Genomic DNA, 23831 nt, shown 5'->3' with positions numbered 1-23831 from the left:
CCAGACTAGATTAAAAAAAAAAAAAAAATAGTGTGAGGTGTTTATCAAGCAAGATACCTTGAAAAAAAACCTTTTTACACACTTTGTGTCTCAAGAACAATCCACAGATCACAAGTAGACATTCAAATTAATTTAAATAACAGAGTTTCAAGAAAATGTACACACACTGTTCAAAGAAAGATTAAGGTTAACAAGTTGTTAAATAAATTATGTATTAGAGCTTTGAAAGTAAAACCCCAAACATGACAAAGCTAGTTGTAATTAGTGGCATGTCTGTAACATTTCATAATTTGATCCAAAGACCTGGGTTTTTTTTTTTTGGGGGGGGGGGGGGGTTATATATTTTTTTGTTGTTTGTTTTTTTGTTTTTTAAGTGCTTTATTCTTGGATTGCTTTGTTCAAAAACACCAGCACTTGAGTGGTGATGACATGTAAAAGACATGAAACTAACAGAAGTTGAATAATTTATTCTTTCCCAGAAGCTATTGTTTTGTTGAAGCAACTGCTCGATTGATTCAAAAGGGCAGAGGCATGCCACTTTGCATTTTGAAGGAAGGGTTAGAAATGAGAGTTTAGATTCTAGACAAAAAAACCCACATAGAGCAGTAAAAATTGCTGACACCAGCTGAAAGTTTCATTTCTCATCTCTTTAATTGCATTAGACACCCACATTTTAGACTCATATAACCTGTTTCAGTACCAGTATCATCACTGCTTGTAGATACCCCAGAAGCACCTATACAGGTATAAAGGTTAAATAATACTTTGAAAACATGACCTATTAAAAAAACAAAACAAAACAAACAAAAAATCCCCAAAGGTTTAGTTTAAAATCATGAATTTATGTGCTACTGCCTCATGGTAACAAAATTAAATAAAATTAAAAAGGAAAAGAAAACAGATCTTTTGTGCATTCTTCAAGTGGTAAGGAATCAAGGAATAGCAGATTAAGCACACAAAATGTTAACATACCTTTCCTTCAATATTCAGATGTTTCTTTTAAGAGAAACTAGGTCTCATTTTCCATGGTTAATGCAGGATTGCTCATACCTTTAAAGACAAAAAATGATATTTTAAAATGAAAAGTTGTCATATCATTTTTAGAAAAACAATACATCCTTTAACTATCAACTTAGTTTTGTTCCACTATTATTAAGTCTATTCCTGTCATATATCCATTACATAGCTTTTCATTAGTTGCAACAAGATATTGTCATATTCTGATATATGTAACTTGTCTCCCCAAAGAAATATCACACTGAGTCTAAGAGATAATAAACATCTACTAGTATTACTGTTCTCAGTATCTCTTAGCCATGTTTCTCTCTAAACTGGAAGGATACTCGGCAGCTTCACAAATGGAACTTTTTACAAACATGCATTTAGAATGCTAAGTTTAGTGGCACAGCTCTATGAAATCAATTTTGGTTCATGAATATAAACCAAGTGACCTCTGTCATTTTTACATTATATTCTCTAAAAATAACTTATTACAAAATTAATTATGGCAGCACAAATAATTCCTTACCAACTTTGCCCTTTTCAGGCTTTGCACTAATTTCTGACCAAGATTGTGTATCAGTAAGAAGGTGGCTCTGGGAATCACGTAATGGCTTTGCAGGAAACAGGTGATTTTCACTGTAACACGATTAAAAAAGAACACGGAAGTGAACTTTGGTAATTTCACATCATCGTACTACACATTTCAACACTGTGTCTTATGCAACATTTTCTATATCTTACCTTGCTTATTTTCTGGTGAATCACTAAACTTTTATCATTACAAATGCTACATTTTAGTTGTCACAAGTACAAGTGTAATCTAAAAAGCAACTCTTTAATGTAGAACTGGGAAACCATTCTTGTTCTTTTTTCTTCAGCAGATATTATAAATTAATAAACAAAATTTAACTCCAAATACACTCTACACATGTTCTCCCCCACTACAACAAATCTGACATGATAAACAGTGAAGAAAACATCTCTGAAACCTCCCACCTAACCTAGGCTATGGTTCACTTTCCCTGCACCATCCCATCATCATGCATGGACTTGCAACAGTACAAATACATGCCTAAATTACTGGCATAAGACTTGAAACATGCTCCAGCTGGATATTTCTTATCTGTCAATAAATAACTAGCTGAAATTTAATGCATTTCTTTTATGAATAAAAGATTGTCAGTATGATTTGATTATCATTTCTTCATCACATAGTCAATATACTGTACTTATCACATACATCATTTATATAAATGTTGCTAAAAAGTCACAATATGAAATACTAAGATATTATGACATATTTATTTAGTTTAAATAAAGTCTGCATACTTTTCACGCTTTAAAGACGCCATGACTCTGAAAGAGGAAGATGAAATTTAATATTTAAGAAAATGTCTCCTATTATCAGCAGAAGCAAAACATGTGAATTTAATGTGCAGCTTCCTTCCCACTCCCCACTTCAGAACTCCCTGGCACACACAACTGTTGAGGCCTGGGATTCTCTTAAGCAAAGCGTCCTTCACCAGATATGAAGAAACAGGCCTCCCCAAAAAGCTTCTCAAAGTAACGTGTACAGGTCCAGGAAGACCGATTAACTATCATCTCCTATGTATGCAGAACAAAACATTACTGAAACAATATATTGAGGCAGGCTTAGCTGAATGACAACTTACTTAGCTGTTTTAAATTTTACTTTATTTCTTAACAGGAAACTCTTCATTTGCTTACCACTTTTAGATAGGTTATATATGGTTCCATTTATATGTGCACTGGAAAAATAAGAATATCAGCTATCTGAAATATGTAACAATAAGCAGAAGATTACTTTTTGGATGTTGAATTAAGACCACCAGGTGTGGAAGCTTGCTCAGGATCTTGATTAACAAGGCAAGTTGGGAAGGAGCAACCATCCCCTAGACTGAAAAATTCAGAATTAGTGTTGCACTTACAAAAATGCTTTGCAGAATTGTTTTCTTTCAAGTGAATTTTACCATATCTAATTTCAGAAAACTTAAAAAACAAAATCAAACCAAAACCAACATTCCTGTGGCTTCTGATTCAGCAAATGAAGCAATCAAAACTTAACACATACCTTGAAAACACAGGCAGCAACCAGTATTTCTTCTCATCACCAAACACCTGCCTTAGATTTTTGCTGAAGCCCAGACTAAAACCATTTTTGTCTGTTCTATGACGAAATATGGGAGCTCTGAACACCTCTTCAAAAAAAAAAAAAAGTTGCATTTTCACACAAAATGCATTTAAGTTTCACATCAGTATTTAGACAATTGAACTGATGAAATCATCATCCAAGAGGAAATGCTGTATGGTATAAATGACCGATAAAGTTAGGTCACTCATGAAACCCGAAGTCACTGATACACTATATTTACAGAGGAAATTCTGTGGTTGAGGAAGGGTGGAAGTTTTGCCCTCTATCCTCTTCCCTAATCAAGAAAAGGAAGAGTGAGGAACTTACTTTTTAAGAAGGACTGGTATATTATATGAAGATTTCACCATGTGACTACACCACAGAGTTTTCTTCAGAAAGAAAAACCTACACAAAGGGTCTACTACCTAAAGAGTAATGGAAAAGAAGAAATACTTAATCTACTTTAGTAGCGAGACCAGCCTTTCACACCCTGGGCTATGAAAACATTCTATATTTTTACAGCTACATAAAGAAAGCACTTTACTCACAGACCGAGATAATTCCCCATGGATGGTCCAATCCAAATGTCTAGAGAAGAGAGCTAAAGATAGCTTCAAGTGTTGCAAAGTGTCAGAAGCAGAAAACTTGTTCACTTTTCACCAAGTGACTGATAGCCATTTAATTCCCTTAATTGGCTATATATAGTAGGCAAACCATGTCCTGATGTACTGACTGTACAGCTTATACAAGCCCTTCCGGCATCACGCAGAGACTGTTCTTCTGTAATAAACCCTCAGCTATGAAATGCCGAAAATGACCTTCAAAGTGTAGGTGTGCATTAGTTATAAGGTGTTTAAAGAAGGGGGAGAAGAAAATAGAGATGTCCTTTAGACGCCCATGTTAGGCCAGGAAAACCTCTCCTAGTATGATTTAAACATAGCCACACTTAAAGCTGTCAAAGTTTAATTACCAAACTGTTGCATGTTCAGGGCCTGACATGTAGAGTTACTCCCAAAGTAAAATGGAAAGAAGAGATATAAATACATCTTTTTGATTAGACTATGTATACAGAAAACATGGTATATATTAACTAACTGTGTGAAATTTAACAAGTTTTAAAAACGTAAAATTAATTAGAAGCGTACCACCTTACAATTACCATTGAACAAATATTTTTATACTTACATGTGCACTAAAGCTGATAACAGTTTATAAACAGAATATTCAATTAATTCCTTTAAGCATCATTAATAAAACTTTCTTCTCCACTTACAACTAGTTTGAGTGATTTCTTCTGTTACTAATCTATAAGCTACTGTCCAATTTTTCAGAATACCAAAGGAACACACAAACCCTAGAGAAGTCTTGAAGTAAGCAAGCTTTCCTCCAATGATTATATAAACAAAGTTTTCCAGTAATCATGGAAACATATTAGTAGAGCCCAGGAGAAATGGAAAAAAAAACACTTTTGCTTGCTTAGTCTAAGTCAGCTTATATCAACAGGAAGGCATTTAGAGATCTAGACGTTTTGACAAACATATCAGCAAACTGGTATTATTACAGTCCAGGATATAGTAAAGGACAGGCACATAGAAATCTTTTGCTCCTCTTTTTTCTAGACCTGTGACCAGACAAACATTCATCTGTATGGTGGGAAATCCTGCCTTAACATTGTTATTAAATGCAGTTATAAACACTCCCATAGTAAAGGCACAGGCCATCTTCTCTGAGGTTTTTAAAATTAACTCATAAAACAGAATCCTTTCTACACATCTATGATTGTGTGATAGACAGGACTTGCAACTATGAAATTGCCTTTTAGATCTCTGGATTCATTTACTACTAAACATAGAAGCACTGCTTTAAAACCTGTTCTTCTGCATCAGGTTATTTTCTGATATTAACTCTTTGTACTCTTTCATGTTGATCAAAAATAACAATATTGGAGCCATAATATGTTTACAGCTTGTCTTATAGATTCATTTTTTTTCTTGCTTCCAGTGCAGGCAAATTCTTGGAATTACTAACTGTGATTTTCAGAGCTTTTTAAAAAATTCTAACTGAAGTGAAAGCAGGAGCTGTGGTTCTCTAGGGGACTAGGAGGTTGGTAGGGGATGCTAGTAGACAATAAAAGGATGGAAAGGAACTGCTGGAGTCACTGCCCTGATTGAGATGTCACATCAGAGGACTCTGAGATGGGACCTGAAGCCTGGGAATGCCAAGCAAGGAGCAGTTGTGCAARAACATATTAGTCCATGTAACATTTATTACAAAGTGATCCCAATTTTTTAAAAATTTGTTCAGTTTCTGTTAATAAGCTACAGACGGGAGAAGCTGGGAGGAGAGGTTAAGCTCATTAATGGCTTGGCACTTCAGGGCAGGACACAAAAAAGCCAAAATTTCTGGGGAGCAGCAGAACTGGGCAATCAGTACTGGACACTGCCAGACTCAGGTTTTTCTAACCAGGATCCAAGGACAAAGGAATACATACAGCATTGCCCYCTTTTTCCATTACTTCCATACATATAATATATATATATATATTTTTTTTTTTGCTATCAAACACAGAAGCATTAAATGTTCTTACCTAATGTAGACTTATTCTTGCTGACAAGCCAACAATGATATCCAAAGAGAGAAGACAGACTGACAGAAAACATGGCTGCGGCAAAGAATAAAAACATGATGTGGAACTTGGCTTGAGTATCAGGCAGGCCATTCTAAAAAGAAAGGAGAATTATGCTGTTAGAATTGGGAAAATAACTGTTTAACTTGATTATTAATAATCCTCTCTATTCAATGAAATTCAGTTCTATACAGACACAAACATACTGTGCAGCAAGAGCCTGAATAAATGTGCTATATACCTGTTACTTACAGTTGGCCAAGGTTGCTGACAGCATGCAAGTTAAAGAAACTGGCCCTTTCCTGAGACAATAGAAATATTGACAACAAGAATCTGAAATTTGGATCTCAATCTTAGTTATGTATTTTGAAGTGCCTTCTAGAGAAGAATGATTTATATTCAGAGCAATTATCTTGTTTAATTAGCCTTCTCAGAATAGTTATGCTATAGCATAAATATCACTGCAAATCTAAGAAGGCAATATCCTAGGTTGTGAAACGTAATAATCATAACAGTACAGATTTTCCTTGAAGCTTTTTTCATTGTATATTATTAAAATAAGTCAACAAAGCTATCTAAAATATAAATTCCCTTGTAAAGTGTTTTCTAAATGATTGCATAGTTGTTTCATGCAGCTTCAAAATAACGTAGGAAATAGTGAAACTTCATAAACTATGATAAACAGGAGAAAAAAAAAGAGAGGACTATGATTATTAGCTGAACTTTTGTACCTTATATTAGGACATACTAAATTACAACATAAAACCTCAGATCTGACTTCTTGCACAGGAGTAACTTCATATGCTTGAAGACAGTATGTAGATGTGTACTTACTGTCCAAAACTTGATAAAATACTGTAAATCTGTTGCAGCAATGAAAATGCAGTACAGTAGAGAATAAGCCAAGAAGAGAAGAAAAAATTTATAATTGGAGAATCCTACGCAGTTGTTCACCCTGACAACAACAACAAAAAAAACGTAAAAAGGAAAACGGAATGTAAAGAAAGTTTCATTCATTGCTTTAGTCCAGTTTACAGTTAAACTCATTTATTCTAACAAAAGTTAGTATCTATCAGTATGTAAACCAGGCTTTTGCCTCCTCTCTATTTGTGATGCCCCAGGCTACTGAAATGTATTTAGCTTCCACTCCTGAATCAGTATAGTAACTCTGACAGAAAAACAAAAGAAAAAATCCCCACGACAACAACAAAACACCGAAGAACTTTACAAAGTAATACCACTTTATACAGTCTACTGAAATTAAAATTTGGCTTACTGCATGAAATCTGTTCCCGACAAACCTAATGTAACTGTGAACTGCAGTTACGGTCACTTTTTTTAGTTTGTAGGTAGGTTTAGGTATCCATGTTTTACTATTAGGTATACTGTGCACAACAGCTAGAAGAGTTGCAAGCCAAGATTTTGGATCTCGGTTGAATTTTGTGAGAATAAAGGAAGTCTCATTTAATTCATATCCTCCATTATTCATCATATTACATAGTAATATAAACTTTTTTGCAAGATTCATACTTAAGAGTATTCATATGAAACCCTTAAATATATTTTCATTTACATAAAAAAAAATCAGGGAAACACTGTTGTTGAAGCAAATGTTCCACATCAGTGACAACATGACAGCTAATGAAAGAGATGAAGATATAAATACATGTCCAAATGTTAAGATAAATCTTATTTTACCATTTCTTTTTACAGACTTCAAGTTTACCTGCTTCCCATTTTTAAAGAATTTAAGTTTACACATAATAATTAGCGACTAGAATACACTGTCATCAAAGAGACATGATGAGGGTTCATTTAGGACTGTAGCTTCACTTTAGAGCCAATATTTTAAGTATTATAAATTTCAGAGCTGTATAAAACGTGTAGTGACATTACATTCATCAAACAGAGCACTGGAACAGGTTGCCCAGAGAGGCTGTGGAGTCTCCTTCTCTGGAGATATCCAAAACCTGCCTGGACGCAATCCTGTGCAAGGTGCTCTAGGTGACCCTGCTTGAGCAGGGGGGTTGGACTAGATGATCTCCAGAGGTCCCTTCCAACCTCAGCGATTCTGTGATTCTGTGATATGAAATTTTGGAAAGCTGACCATGAAAAGCTTCCTTTTTCTTTTATTTCATTGTGTTAAGAAACTAACCAAAGTTAACATTGCACAATGCACTATGACATAATTCTCGAGAAGAGTTTGAGAAAGAAAAAATCCCAGTAACTTCTTTAATGATACTGCTGTCAGAAAAATTAGACAGTTAAGAGTCCGAAAAAGCACTTATACATTGAAAGCGATTCTGAAAAACATAAGAAGCCTTGCAGAGTCTCAATTTCGTTTCTTCCAGAAACGTAGTACAAGTTATTGCAACTATTCTTTTATTTAGGGAGGTAGTGACGGTAAGGGCAGGATGCATAGTAGTCAGAATAGGTAAAAATCTTAAAATATCGAATAAACTTCCACTGTAGCACACTAATCTTATTTATGGAGTTTATTATAAAACATTACTACTTGGATAAATATTAAATTTAGCATCACCATTTGGACAGTTAAAAAGCAATAGCTAAGTGTCTACATTAACTACAATTAAAGTAGGATTCACAAGATATTGTTCTAATAAAAAGTAGAAGACAAATGTTTCCAAGCTTTTCATGATTGTTATAGAAATGTAAGTTTACAATTCTCTACTGTAAAGTGTTTTTCTCATTATATATCTCAAGGTTAACAGTTCTGTGTAAATTGCAAGTAATTCAAACTCATGATTTCTATGATAAGCCTGCTTTACTTTCTTGGCATTTCTTTTATGACAGTTTTTATTTTATGACACTGTTTAGTATGAGGAAAAAAAAAAGTGAAATGTTATTTAGCAAAGATGAAATTTCTTGAATTAAAGACAGATTTCCTTCTTCTTGTTCTTTTGCACTACTACATATGGTACATACATAAAATAAACTTTCAGAAATTATCTCCCACCTCTCAGTTTTGACAAAGCCCCTGACTAAGTTAACTAATAAGTTCTTATTGGAAGAGAATATTCATCAAAAGGTTAAAAAGAAAGTTAACACCAAGGTTTTGCAATTGTACTGCTTGAATATGTAGTATCAAATCATAAAAATTAAATGGAGTTTAGATGTTAAGTCTAACGTTTTTGAAGATTTAAAAATGATAAACATATAGACAGCATGCTAAATAATAGCGTTTTATTGCAATAAAACATTTATTCAAAAGAATCTACCAGGTTAGCAATTTGTTTTATAAATAATATTTTAAATGCTTAAATTGGAAGTATGAAAAGAAAGAGCTACTCCTGCCAGCTCAAGAGTGAGTTGATTAAAAACGCAAGGCGAGAATGTAATTTACAGGGCACACAAGCTGATACAGCTCAGTTAACAGAAAGCATCACAGATTAAGGACTTGTTAAATTCTTCTTTGAGAACTCAAAAGACAATGGAAATATGTTTCACAGGACTCCTCAGGTGTGCATCTTGTTAGTAGAAGAGTTCCTATATATAAACTATACTTTTTCAGTGATGTCTCAAGCCATCATAATCCTGCCTGCAGCTCCATTACAATATGAGGATCAGGAGCACTAGCCTAGAAGTCACTAGTGCTTTTATTTCTGCATCACTCAAATCTTTCAGAGCAGCTAGAAGGCAACAAGCATTAAGTATTTCTATTTATATAGTATTTCTATTAGTACAGGAACGATAGCAAAAAAATAAAGCCTCTGAAAATGTCTTCTCTCCCCAAATCCTTCTCTTAGCAGAATATTAAAATAATAATACCTATTCCTGTTTCCCTGTTCCTCCTAAGCATCACACAGGTTCTTTCCTCCTCCTCTCCACCAAACCTGCTCCCACCAAAAAAAATCCAACAGAAAAAGCAAAGCAGCATTTAATAATGTTTTTAAGGGAGCTACAACTTACCCATTATGCTGATTTGTGCCCTTACTTTTGCTGGTAAAATAGACCAGAAGGTATTTCCTGAGGAACCCTTAAACACAGGTCTTTAAAGGAAACTTGATCAGCAGCAGGTTTGCACAATGCTGATACTGTTCAATAATTCAGCCATCTGAACCAAGCCAGCTTAGGAAACACGTTCTAGCAAAAGAGAACTTGGGAGCCTTGCCGTTATTGTGTCGCTTACTAATCAGACATACTAGAAAGCCCAAGAATCAGCAAAGGAAAAGAAGTAACAAATTTTTCATGTTCATCCAGCTGGCCATATATGAATGGATTTTTTTTTCCTGAAGAGTTTTCACAGAAAAAAAAAAATCAATTGGTCTTAATATGTAGTTATCCTCACTTTGCAATTTAATCGACACAGGATTGCAAAATTGCTTGTCACTTCCATGGAGTTAGTTTTTCAGGCTGAGCAAGGAACTGTGGACATCTGTTCAACTTAGAAATATAAAACAAAGTAACACATCTTTTCTCAGTCCATTTCTGTTCCTTAAGTAAGAGAGAGCAAGTACAAAAGAGATAATTCTCTATCAAAAAGTGTTACATGTCCTTCAAGTGCCTCCTCCATCTCTACCTTTCCTGTTTGCACTCATTGCTTATTAGATTAAAAACTATGAGCAGTGTATATACTCTCAAATTGGGTATGTCTGTGTTGTTTGGATATGAAGGGTCTGCAATAGGTAAAGTAAGCAAACACTACTGAGAGGAAATTGGAATTTATTTTTCTAAATGACTATGCTCTATTTAGATACCACTTTACTGCCCTTTTACATAACAATTAAGTGCTCAGTTTATGATTTATTTGATGCAACGGTTTTTATTCTGAAATCTAGGTTTACCTGAAGGATGTGTTCTGCCTTAGGATAATACATGAAAAACTGCAAACATCCCAACATAGACCATAAAGCTTATGAAAAGTATGTAATGAGACAGTATGACTAGAGGGATAGTTTTATCAGGGTACAGGAAATAGCCTTTTAGCTTCTGGTTAAAAAAATTTGTTCAACATTCAAAATCTATTTTCAGGTGAGGGTTGTTTGTGTTTTCAAAGAAACACACTCCTAAGACTAAGCACGACCAAGTTTCACACACCAATATCCCTGTAGCACAAAATATGCAGAAAGCACCTCTATTCTATACCAAGCCAATATTTCTAGCAGTTGTATCTAACATGCAGCTGCAAAATAAGGGGAGATTATTAAAATCATACCGCATTATGTCAGAGGCTCTAGTCAAAACTAGAGCAGGAGGAGCCTTCATCCTCTTCCTTCCCCAGCACACAGTCCTCTGCCCAAGAATCTGGCTTAAGGTCAAAACAGCTTCTGGGAACACCTTGCATTAACTTGTCCAGCGCAGGACGTTCTTCTTTTCCGACTGGTTTAATGTGGTGAAGAACTGCCACCTAACACTCACTCACTTGGACAATTCCYGATACTAAACAGTTACCTTTAATTACTTCCACAGGATACCTGCCGAGCTGAAATAAAACTAATTACACATCCTGCCTACCCACTGGTTCCAAGGACTGCAGAAAAAAGCCAGGAAAAAAACCCACTGCACAGGCTAATATGGCCAAAAAAGGGGGAAAGGAGCAAGGTGGGGCGAGGGGCGTGTGTGTGTGTGTGTGTGCACGTGTGTGCGCGTGCATCTGTGCACGTGTGTGTGTGTAGAATAAAAGAGGGAAAACAAAAAAATCCACAACAACTAAAGAGCTAACATGATGTTTCTAGCAAGCCCGCTCAAGCTGTCCTGGGGGGAGCTCAAGGGGACCAAGGCGTAGCCCTTCCCTTTGGTTATAAAGCTGGGTAAGTTTTCATCATTCAACACAACTAAGCCGCAGTAATACTCAGACTCAACAACCCTGAAAAAAAGATGTAATTCTTAACAGGATTTCTTTTTCTTACTGACTAGAAGTCTGTCTTACCCAAACTGTAGGAATAAAGAGTTACCAAAGGTCTCAGACAAATGATATATAAACTTCTCTTCACATTTCATAACTAGGAAAAGACAAGATAAGCAAATAATTCCATCTGTTCTGCAAGACCAATGAATTCACGTAAGCACCTAACTCAAGGAACAGTAAAGCATCACCTTCATAACAGACCCCTCAAAAGTCTATTTTACCAAATCAGAAAGTTAGAATAGGAAAGCATATAGTATACTCACCAAGGACAGTGATGATCCATTTTCAAAATGCATCTTGAAAAAACAGAAGTCCAAGCATCAAAAAATACAAGTAATGCCAAAAAAGTCAGAAGCAGTTATGTTTGTTATATTTAAATTGGTCAAGTACAGATTAAGAATTACCTACATGTACTATCAGATATCCAATCTATTTAGCAAAGACAGCTATTTAAATTCACATAATATAGTTTACCTACAACTACCCAAAACACTTGTTTTGTCAAGAGGTTAGTGGTATAAGAAAATCCCACCTACAACTTCAGCTTTAGGTTTTGTTCCTCAGTCTGAATAAAATTTTCAACTGTTGTTTATTCTCTAACAGATTTAGAAACTGTGCTAATTCAGTTATTATATATTTAGTGATGCAAATAAATATATTTCCAAGTATCTGATACAGTTTTTATAAAATATATACATACACACACATACGCATTTTAAGAGGAACCTACCTTATGTTAAAAATCCAAAAAATTTTTTGCAATTAGTCTTCATTAATAAAAGGTGAGCAAGAAATCAGATATAATTGAAGCAAGTGAATTTTGAGAAATAAGGACTTAGCAAAGTTAAGGTATTTTGCAAAATATATTATCTAATGAATTTCTGTAAATTTGACTCACATTTCATAGGACAGAGGTCATCCTTTTTTTCTACCCTACTCAGACATGAGACTGTGTTGTATGTGATGGTTGTTGCATTGTAAGATAGGAGAATCTTGATTCTTCCTATCTCAAATCGGTTACTCTTTCAGTGCCTCTGCTATTATGCTGTGCAGTCTTTTCTGCCTCACAATAATGTTGCAAGGTTTGATTCATTACTGGCTGAAGAGTATTTGGTACAACCTTAAAAACTAAGAATAAATCAATGTTTGAGGAAGCCCCTTTTCTTGAAGTTAGGGATTTAAATCACTGGGGGCAAGAGGGGAGAAACATAGAGGCACCTCAGCTAATTGAGGAGACATCAAAGAGAGGAACAACTGAGGAAAGAAAGCAATTAGATTTCTGAGGAATCCCCAGAGGAGACCTTCCTTTCGTGTTACACAAACAAAACCTTTATATTACTGCTTCAGTAAGAAATGGGGGCTGCTTGGTTGTTTCCTTTTTTAAAATAAAAATAAGCTTCAAGTTATGAAAAATAGGATATTAAGTTTATTACCTCAGATAAGATGTAAGTGACATCATGATTAGATTGAGATAGGTAGTGATCTTTATTCAGATTCTAACAAAAAAAGCAAATTTTTGTTTAGCAGCTATTTTTGGTTACATTCCTAAGGAAAGTTCTTTATTAAAATTCATAATTTTCCACCTTTAAGTAAAGGATGCATAAGACCACTAATCCATGTTAGAATCAAGAAAGTCAAATTACAGTAAGCTACAGATTTCCTTAGAAATAAATAAATCCCCCCCCAAAATCTAATGATAAAAATAAAAGCTTCTCTGTCCAGAAAAAAGAAACATTTGTTCAAAAAAACATTTATTAAGAATATTTTCTTACTTGTCGCATACAGAACAGTGATGGCAACGATCCGGTTTCACAAGTTGGCATCTGTCACAGTATCTGATTGCTAAAGTAAAAAGTTCCAAGATCATCTATAAATACAGTTATACATTTTGATTCCTGAAGTCTGATCAAAAATAAATACTTAGAAGCCCAACTCAACAGAACTCCTAGTAAAGTATTTCAGCACAATCAGAAGCAATTGCAAACACTGAAGCACTTTTTATGTATTGTCATACAGGATCTACCAGAGTAAACCCAAAAAGCTCAGTTTTTGGAATCATGCCGATCAGGATTTTTTCCTCTAAACGCAAGTCAGGTCTACAAAACAACCAACCAACCAAGAAAACCCACAAAACCCATACTAGGCCAGCAAACTATTAAAGACTGTTCAACAAAAAAGCCATTTTAAGCAATTATTCTGACAGCTTTAATTTACTGTATCAGGTTAACTTTTGGATTTGCTTAGTTAGCAAACATTCACAAACATTAGGTTAAGACCAACGGAAGAACTTTTGTTCTTCCAGCTGAACAACCAGCGAGTGCAAGAGTAACAGCTTATTTTTGTGATCTATCTAGTTATATATTATACACAGATAATGATTCATCTGCAATTAATGTTTATTTTTTACTTATGAAAGAACACAGGAAATCGATGCAATTAAAGACTACTACTGCTTCTTCTGAGGTTTGTTAATATTACCAGCTATTTTTTATTTTCTGTTTGCTAACGTTTAGCAAGGTGTTGTCAATCCATTTTAAAATTATAAATTGTACACAGCAATTTACTTTCCAAGAATCTTTTTACTGAATTAATGTAACTGCATAAAGTTACATAAACATCTGACATTGCAATGGCTTAGTGTGTTTCCACTGACTAGATATACACAATTCTTCGGTCAGTTGATAATTTTATGAACTATGAAAAGCAGTTCTTCCCCACATGCCAAACACTTGAAAATTCTCACTTCTTTCAGGCAGCAAAGTACCTCAAGTACCAAAGTACCTCAAGGCCTTCGGTGGCCTCCTGAACAGGCAGTATTTACCTCCAGACATTGTCCGCGTATAGATAGGAAGATCCTTGGCTGCTCGTCTTAAGACTTCTTGCTGGGATTCACCTCTAGGCTCCCTCTCTAGGGATTCCTTGTCTGAATATGACAAGTGGAACTGGAAGTAATTTTTAAAATCAAGGATATGTTAGCAAATTTCAAGGTACGTAAATATCTCTAGACACATAAGAAGAAATATTCATTAAATAAAGATGGATTACTGGCACATACAAGGTATCACAGCAAATAACCTGCTGTTCCTAAGAGCACTAATTCAGTTTACGGTGTTTTTTGCCTAACAGTAGAAATAAGACCAAATTAAAATTCTTTCTGATGTACTCCCAGTAGTAGTTAGAGACACTCTTCAAGAGGAGGCTCAAGAGCTATCATAATCAAATGCAATTACCAATCCCTTGACAGGGCAGTTAATCTACTTTTCTATTAGTAAATATTAGCTAGTGAATATAAGCTAAGGATGCCAGTCTTCAACTGAAAGAAAATATGCTACCAGTAGTAACAGTAGAAAAGATAGCTAGATTTCTTTTCTAGTGTCTGGCATTTTCCCTTTTATTCTTTGTCACTGGAGAATCACTGTTCTCTTCACACATGTGGTAGAGTGTGTTTCTACTTCAGAGATTGACTGAAAGAACAGAAGAGTTGGATGCCCTACATATGATCAAATAAACATGTCTTAACATCAAAGGACTGCTTCTGTCATTGTTCAGAATGACAATGACAGACATTGCTCTAGTAAGTGCTGATAGGTTAAAAAAAAAAAAAAAAAGATACATGGTGTATGCTAAGAAGTCCAATTCTCCTGTACTCTAAAGTCCTCTGCAGCACAGCAACAGAGTCAGCAATGTAACTGCAGCTTCTAGAAATGGGGAGATGCAGAAATCTTTGGTAACTCTTTAAGAGAAATAAGACACAAAATCACTTCCAAAAAGAAGCCTGTGTTTGGCAGGAAGAGTGACTGTCCCTAACTTGTATCAGCAATAGAAGCCTTCTCAAATAGCATTTATACCCATAAAAATGCTTAAGAGCTAGTCATTTTAACAGTATTAACTTTTTTCCTACACAAAAGCTAAAGCAGACAGAAACACATAGTTAGGAGCCTATTTTCACTTCTTTAGAGAAAGTACCAACCCACCTTCTTGATAAGAGCTCACAATCTTCCAGTAGAAACTAGAGGTTCATTGTGTGACATGAATTTCTCAAAGCCCCTTTAATTTTTCCCTAGCAAGGTTGCACTCTTCTGGCTATTTTTTTTTAAAAGGTGCTTCCTGTTTGGAGTACATAAAGCTATTGCTCCATCATTTTGTATTGGTTCCCAGAATAGTTACGAGTCTACAAAACCAGGAAGGTTTTGGTGCCTGGGAAACTACCTTGTCTCCCACCTTCATACAACACTTGTACAGAGCTGGTACATGCAGGTACAGAATGACAACATCTAAAATGAAGCCCCTCAAAGACAAAATGCATCCAGGTGACTCCTTCACAATAGATTCTTAACCACAGAAATTTTCCTCCACCACTGAGAGGTAACTCACAAGCTTTCAAGAGAAAGTAAGAAAATATATTATGCAAAAACTTTACAAAGTATAGGGACACAACTGTAGTTAAGGTAATACAGTATTGTTTGAGTTTGAAGTGTTTCTCTGGACAATTATTTCTAACTGGGAGGGATGGGGAGAAAACACTGAACATCAGAAGAAAAATGTCAGATTAGTAGTATTTTAAATTCAAAGCCACAGTGCTAGTAGTTTGACTGGTGCTTTTTATACGTGTAGAAAGTTGAAATAAGCTTAAGAAAAGAAATATATAGCCAGTGTTTTTCCACAAGCTGCAGTATTCATCAGAACAAAACACAAAAGCTTTATGCCTTTTTTAGTCTTCAGAAGAATATTTGTTACAGTTGGTATGTCAGTCTAGTTAAATTGAGAATACATCCTTTTAGATTTACAGACTTTATTCTAGAAACTGGAAGCCAGACAGTAACTTAACACTACAAAATACCTCAATTGATTTTAAAAATAAAGCTCTAGCAGACTAGCAAGAAGACATGGAACAACAAAAGATGTCATTTGCTGCCAGCAACATTGTGTAAATTCAAAGAACACTGAAACATCACATATTGCTTTCTAATACCTAACTACACTACTTTCAATATTCCATTTGAAGTTCTCTGATAGTATTGTATGGTGGCTTTAGAATCCCAGTATAATTACTAAGGATTTGTTCAAATGCTCACAATAGTAGTGTTTTAAAAGTCTTTTATTGACATCAGCCCAGTGACTCAAATATCTTCCTAATTATTGCTACGGTCACTTTAAACATACATATACTCTGCTAGGTAATTACTAAATGAAATAGGTTCTTAATTGTTATTATTTCTCTCCTCTCTGCCCCATGCTGTAGTAAAGGTTGCAACGTGAATTTCAGGCAGACACTCATTACTTGGAATTATCTGCTTGTTTCCACAATTAAACATCTTATTAGTGCATGAAAGCAGTTCAGAAAAGAACCTTCACACAACAGACAGTGGAAATCACAAGCTATTTATTTTGTGTTGGCATGGTAGTTAAAGGGGCTGAAGTTGTTATGAGTGCATCTAAAACAAACATTGGCTTTGCGAATATTTAGAACTCTAAAGCAGCCACCTCATGCTTCCTCTTAGCCTTACAGCTTATGTGACATAGTACTGAGTGCAGAAGTTGGAGTTTCTGTACAAAGACAGGATGCAAGAGGCCAAAAGCTTGTTTTATTTGTACCAAGTTGTGTAGGGAAGAACTGCATTAAGACTATGACATTTTTCTTTTCTTTTTTTAAGATGACGACAAAAATAATGCAAAATTAAGCTGAAAAAACCCAACACTGAATTAAAATCAATTATCTTGAGGCTATGTCATGTTGTCAGGTTTTATATCATAATATTCTTCCAGACAACTGGATCCGTCTTATTTAACATTTCTGTATTAGCTGGCCTTAGATTTGGGGTTTGTATTCAACACTGACCTCTTTCTGTGCAGCAGCTATATACTAGCTTCCTTGCTGCTTAGTCAGCAGCAGCTTCCCAGCATCAGCTTACCTGATTGTACACCATCCCCAAACTCCCCCAAGTTCCTTTTTTTCAAAGCAGATGTAGCAGAAGCTGTAATTTAGAGGACAATTGACAAATGCTGGCAGGTAACTTGGAACATATGTCTTAAAGAGGTAGAAATAAAATTTTTCCCCACATAAAAATATTGTATTTCCATGCAAATATTTAAGCTCCTAGTTCAAATAACTGACATTTTTCAACTAGAGACTTTTATTTTCCTTCTCTATATCATAAATGTTAGCTCTTTTTTTAATCTATTCAAAGATTTTTAAATTCAGTGAAGGTGTATTTTTTTTGCCTTGTCAGTTATGCTGTTTGCAATCTGACTTATTCCTAATGAGAAGCTGTAACTACCAGGTGTACCTTTTTACATACTATAAAGCCATATGAGATCATAGCCTAAATTATTCAAATACTACAAAATCAGACATTTGACCAGGCTAGTTCAGAAACAAAAGTTAAGTTTATCTTACTTCTTTTGAAGGATTCATTGGTAGCGTAAAGATTGTTTTCCAATATGACCAGACGAACAGCATGAAAAATATGTGGTAAGCAACCAGGCACACAACTAAAATCAAAGAGGAACAGAATTAATACAAATAGACCAGCAATACCATACTACTTACAAACAGATACTGTACATATCACAGATAGTTACTCTAACAAATGTAAATACAGAGGCTTTGCAAAAGCTTTGCAACAAACACATTGCACTGCAACTTTACATAAGACAAATACAGACTTACTGTGCTGGGAAAGTCATAATATAGGCTAAATATTACAAAAGTTTGAAGGGAACTGCTGATAGTATATTAGAACCCCATAATTAATAAGCAAGCACTCTCTCCTTATCCATTTGTTAAATCCTATTTAACTGATCTTTCTCTGCCTTTCAGCTTTATAAATCATTTACGGAGAGAGTTAGCCATGCAAAAATAAAGGAAATACAGCTACCTAAACAATGATTAGAGTAAGAAGAGTCTTTGAGTGTATATGGATGTTATCTGAATATTAACTATAATCAATTAATTCATTTTGCTAGATTTTTTTTTAGGATGGAGGATGGTGGGGCTGTTTTTAAAAGACTGAAGGTTATTTAAACTCATATATTCACTACTTTTTATTCTTCACAGTCAGTGATAAATTCTTACATTTCCTAATAGATGTCAGTCAACATTTATCTTGCTGAGATGTTTTACTAGAACACTGAATGTAACATTAACTTGGTCAAAGAGCCTGCCATGGATTCATACGTGTTTCTATTCAAAAGTTCTCACTGTATGGATCGATTATTCTGTACATGACTGCAGAAAATAATCGGTGATACTGAACAATTCACTACAGTAAAAATAACATCCAAAACCTATGTTCCTTGATTAACTAACTGGAAAAATCTTATTGGTTTAAGTAACCAATAGAAGTGAACTCCAAATGAACCACAGATCGATAATCGTACCCCAGATTACAGCAAATGACTATCTCGCTATTGCACAGGCATCTCTCAAAAATAGTCCACATCTYTATCAAAACATTTTATCGACTCTAACAAAAGCTTATCTACACAAACAAAAATCAGTATTTTTTTAAAACAACAGTATATTCATGGCATACAAATGAAGGCAAGGTAAGACAAGTTATACAAATTCTGTACAACATACATTTATTAATCTGCATATATATTTTATTGCTGTGAGAATACTGCTTATGGGGATTGGCAAGAAAGTTCCTTTTTCCTACATTAAAACAAAGACTACTGGAGGAAAACAAAATCTGAGCCTGAAGGCATTATCTTTCATGGGAACCCATGCTTTCCCTTTGAAATCTGCACAAGACATAAAGCTTTCCTGTTTGTTCTTGCACCTGAGTTCTCCAAGCAGGCCAAGGTGACGACTGGTCACCTTTCCCAAGTACCTGCCCATCAGTCTCCGTACCCCACTCTGGAGACCCTGGCTTTTCCAGTGCCTATGGGAGTCCAGCATAAGAACCTCAACTTTCTTGAGAGAGAAGAAGAACAGCATTTCTGCTGCAGCTCACTGGATAGAAATTCTAACCTCTTTTATGTATAAGCATGATAAAAAAAAACACCACCAAACTCATTTTGCTATTGCATAGGACACAGTAGGTAAAAAATAGCTGAATAGTCCATTCCCGGACTATGTCCCCGTTCTTATTTGATTGGTTCAAGGATGTTGCTGAAAGAAGTCTTGAGTCTATTGACTGAAAATGAAGAGTCATAACCACCTTCCACACAGGAAGCCTGGCCTGGGATGCAGAAAATGTGTCTAACCTCTACAGCGAACTGCGCTTTCCCAAGAGATAAGGCAGGTTAATTGGGGTTAACTCAGGTGGCTTAAAACAAAACAAAAATCCATACATCCCCTGAGAAGGAGAAACTTAAGATACACAACTACTGTAAGTACCAAGCAAGGGAATGTCAAGAGGAAAAAAAAAAAGCCACAATCCATGCTGCACAGTCAAACTGTACAGAGACTGTACAGAGACTGACTGGAAGGAGCACAGTGTAAAATTTCTATTAGTTTATTTTTTAAGAAATAGGGTATGCTTTGAAGTGTAGTAAAAATTTTTTTAATTAAAAATCAAGCTTTAAAATATTCTCCTTTCATTTGAAGACTTTTGGAAAATGGAGGTTATTCTAATGTTCTTATTTTACCAGCTAACTCTTCCCAAAAGATTTCATTTCCCTCCTCAAGGTTGTTTTAGTACTGGAAAATGTTTCCAGACCCGTTTAATGCATAGATTATTTGTAGCTGAGGCAGGTTTTTTGGTTTGTTTGTTTGTTTTTCCTGGGGGGTAATTAGAAATCTCTTCCTTTTACACAAATCATATTGGAAAATTGTTAGAAGACAGGAGGAACCAAAACAAGACAGCTGAAATTGAGAAAATGTAACCGTACATTTTATTTTTCTGGAGGGCTCTTGCTTCATTCAGCTCACAGGGTGGAGAATGAATTGCTTAAGAAGCTACTTTGGTACTCTTCAATGGAATTTGGAAAGCTTAGTCCAAGAAACTAATCCAAAAAGCATTCTTCCGCACCCTCCCACTCCAGGTTTTTAATCAGACACGTAGATTTATTTCCTTTCTTGGTTTTGTGTCTTCTAGACCATTCATGTCTTGGCTTTGTCTTTTCCCTTACATTGCCAGCTCTTCAGTTACACTTTTTTCATCCCCTGATGGCTTCTCACAGTTCTGGGATTGGGTGGGCATACAAAAAGCATTCACGACTGACCATGTGAGTGCCAGGAAGGCTTACAAAAATGAGCTTCTAATTTACACAGTTTCTCAAAAAAAAGAAATGCCACACTCTTGCTTGAAGGAAATCCACTTACCAGATTTCAAGCCCACACTTCCAGCATCACTAGAGTTGCCTGGAAAGTTACAATAACTTATAATAGGGGTGAGCCACACTGTTCCAGTTTTCATCTCTGAAAATTCTTAGTGCAGAAGGACAGCCAAGATAGATTTCTTGAGTGAAGTTTACCAAGGCTTTGAGGAACTAAAAATAAGGAAATCTAAGGCTCGTCAACATCTTTTTTTTTGTTAATTATAATTTGTGCTTTGTGAGCAATGCCCAACTACACATTGGTCTTTATTTCTGTTCCAAGGAGCTGCAGGAAACTGGAATTATTTCAAAATTTGCAGGTGCTGAAGTTTGCAGATATGTATATACACTCATGGGGGAGAAACCACTGGACTGAATAAAATTGTTTTTCAAGCAAGCATTTCTTTATTGGCAAATGCTTTTTCTCAGTGATGGAATCTCAAATGACTTAATAAAAACTGCTGAAATTACACAAATACAAGCAGCATCCATTTGGCCTCCTAACCACTACCCCCCTTCATCTAAAAGCTCCACAGCCCCACATTTTGCATACACAAGTTGCACTGTGTTATTAAAATAGCATCTGGAAAAGCAATCTCAGAACGTTACAGCCTCCACCTAGCAGCTCTAATGATAGCGGATCAGGCAGTTTCATTTCCTTCTGAAAAGGTTATGGATCTGAAGGAGTCTGTGACTGTTGCTACAAAGACAGTGGTTAAAATGGAACTGGAGAAAAAATTCACCTCCCATTTCAGTATGTCCCCCCCCTGCCAAAACACACCTTGCTCATTTTTAAAGCTCTTGGTTTTCCCTTGTTATGAATAGAAAAGTCTGAAAACAGAATGTTTTTAGCTGGCAACTCAGAAAGTCAATAAGAAGAGTGAAAGCTTCTCATCTTTCTGGTCTGTATTTTGCACAGCTAAAATAATATTCAAGGACAGCAGGATAATAAAAGGAGCTGAGTAACAGCAAAAAACATACTCACTTAAAATAGATTAGATCTGCAACTCAGCTTTACTAGTAAACTATTTTATGATATATCACCTCACCAACTATTATATATCACCTGATATATGAATTACTCTAAACTCTATTACACTACTTATAAACTGCTAATAAAAAAATCTTACCTTTTTCTCCAATATTTGTCATTGTTACTGAAAAATGAGAAAGAGAGAAAGAGTAAAAATGTTTAAATAGGAAACAAAGTACTTGAGTATTTTAAGCTTCTGTTTTTCAATCTAAGAGGGAAGAGTAAACATCAAATAAGATGAGCTTAAGACACACTGTAAAGCTTTCATGGTGTAGCTGTGTAAATTCATGATGAAAATAGGTAAATAATTAAAAATAATGTCAATTGCCCATGAAGTTTTCTGGTTCCTATTCCCAGGCTCAGTTCTCTAGCACCTCCCTCTATCTGAAGTAGTCCAAGTTTAGCCCAAGTAAAGCCATCTCTGAAGAACAGATATTTTCTTTATTGTAACTGTAATTCTTCAAGATTTATTGTTTATATATGTTCCATTATTGAGGTGGATGTGTCACATTCCAGAACTGTTTTTGCCAGCAATACTCAGTGTTACTTTAGATCCCAAGTGCACAAAAATCAGAGTAGATAAAAGTGGCATTTCCTTTAAGAAATTACCTATGGATTATAGGATTTTAGAATAGTAAGAGAGTGGGAAAAGTGAGAGTACATCAGCAATGGAATACATAGGTATCATGTATCAGTCACTGCATCTATAGAAAAGAACAAATCTTTTTCTTACATCTATATTCCACTCTTGGTCATATTATAAAAAAACCCAAACATCTCCAAGAGAGAACAAAAACTCCTAAGTAATTAAAAAACCCTCCTCCTGCTCTTCCTTTTCCATCCAAACCACTCAAGCACACATTTATCCATCCCAATTCAGTACGATGGATAACACAGAGTAATATAGTGGCACCTACAATTTCCAGGGAGAGGATACCAGCTCAACAGACCTCTCAGCCGCTCTTGCTTTCATAGCAAAAAATGGCTGCACAACCTGCAGGCATGAGGCAACTCCTATTGAAAGGCCATGCAGCCGTGCCATTCCCCATCCTGGCCTGGTTTATTAAACTTACCAAACTTAGGCTTGTTGATAGAGTTAGTCACTATCTGATAAATTCCTGCATTGTGCAAAATATACTTATGCAAGCAGTTCTGCTTCACACCTTTACCAATGACCTGGAAGAATTGAGGGTGTGAACACTCATCAAGTTTGCACAGAACATCAAACTGGGGGGACCAGTCAATACACACGTGGGCAGGGCTGCCATCCAGAGGGACCTAGGCAGTCTGGGGCCAACAGGACCTTTAGGAAATTCAACAAGGAGAAAGGCAAAGTCCTGCTCCTGGACAGAAACAAGCCCCTGCAGCCATAGGGGCTGGGGAGCAGCTCTGCAGAAAGGCCCCAGGGTGCTGGTGGGCCACGAGCTGAGTGTGAGCCCGCAGTGCGCTCCAGCCGCAGGAGGGCAACAGCCTTCTGGGCTGTATGAGCAGAGGCATTGCCAGCAAGGTGAGAGAAGGGGTTATCCCCCTCTATGCAGCACTCGTTAGACCACATCTAGAACACTGCAACCAGTTTTGAGCCCCCCAGGATAAGACTGATTAACTGAGGCAAATTCAGCAGCAAGTTACCAAGCTGGTCAAGGCTGGAGCACTCGCCCTGTGAGCAGAGGTTGTGGGATTGCAGCTTGTTCAGCCTGGAGAAGAGACAGCTTTGGAGGAACCCAACAGTACCTATGCAGAGCGCACTGAGAAGATGGAGCCAGGCTCTTCACAGTGGTGCATGGTGGGAGGACAAGAGACAATGGACATAAGTTGAAAAAAAAGAGACATTCAGACTGGATATAAGACTTTATATAAGCCTTGCATAAGCCTTTATAAAGAAAAC

General features: G+C 35.8%; 1 protein-coding gene across 1 annotated transcript in view; it reads right to left on the bottom strand.

Moving 5' to 3' along the window:
- Positions 1-22065, bottom strand: part of ZDHHC2 (zinc finger DHHC-type containing 2) — a 23209-nt gene extending 1144 nt beyond the window's left edge. The window contains exons 1-11 of the mRNA XM_026078175.1: positions 22044-22065; positions 18047-18141; positions 14471-14591; positions 13422-13491; positions 11913-11945; positions 6615-6735; positions 5742-5874; positions 3095-3221; positions 2828-2920; positions 1529-1638; positions 973-1050 (exon numbers count right to left, since the gene is read on the bottom strand). Of these exons, the coding sequence (XP_025933960.1) occupies positions 1010-1050; positions 1529-1638; positions 2828-2920; positions 3095-3221; positions 5742-5874; positions 6615-6735; positions 11913-11945; positions 13422-13491; positions 14471-14591; positions 18047-18141; positions 22044-22065 (966 nt within the window). The 3' untranslated portion in view covers positions 973-1009. The remainder of the gene's footprint in view (positions 1-972; positions 1051-1528; positions 1639-2827; positions 2921-3094; positions 3222-5741; positions 5875-6614; positions 6736-11912; positions 11946-13421; positions 13492-14470; positions 14592-18046; positions 18142-22043) is intronic.
- Positions 22066-23831: the final 1766 nt, after the last annotated feature.

This window comes from Apteryx rowi, unplaced genomic scaffold (genome assembly GCF_003343035.1).
Source record: "Apteryx rowi isolate R43461 unplaced genomic scaffold, aptRow1 scaffold_472, whole genome shotgun sequence".
Classification (NCBI taxonomy): domain Eukaryota; kingdom Metazoa; phylum Chordata; class Aves; order Apterygiformes; family Apterygidae; genus Apteryx; species Apteryx rowi.
This window is presented reverse-complemented; position numbering and strand designations above follow the sequence as displayed.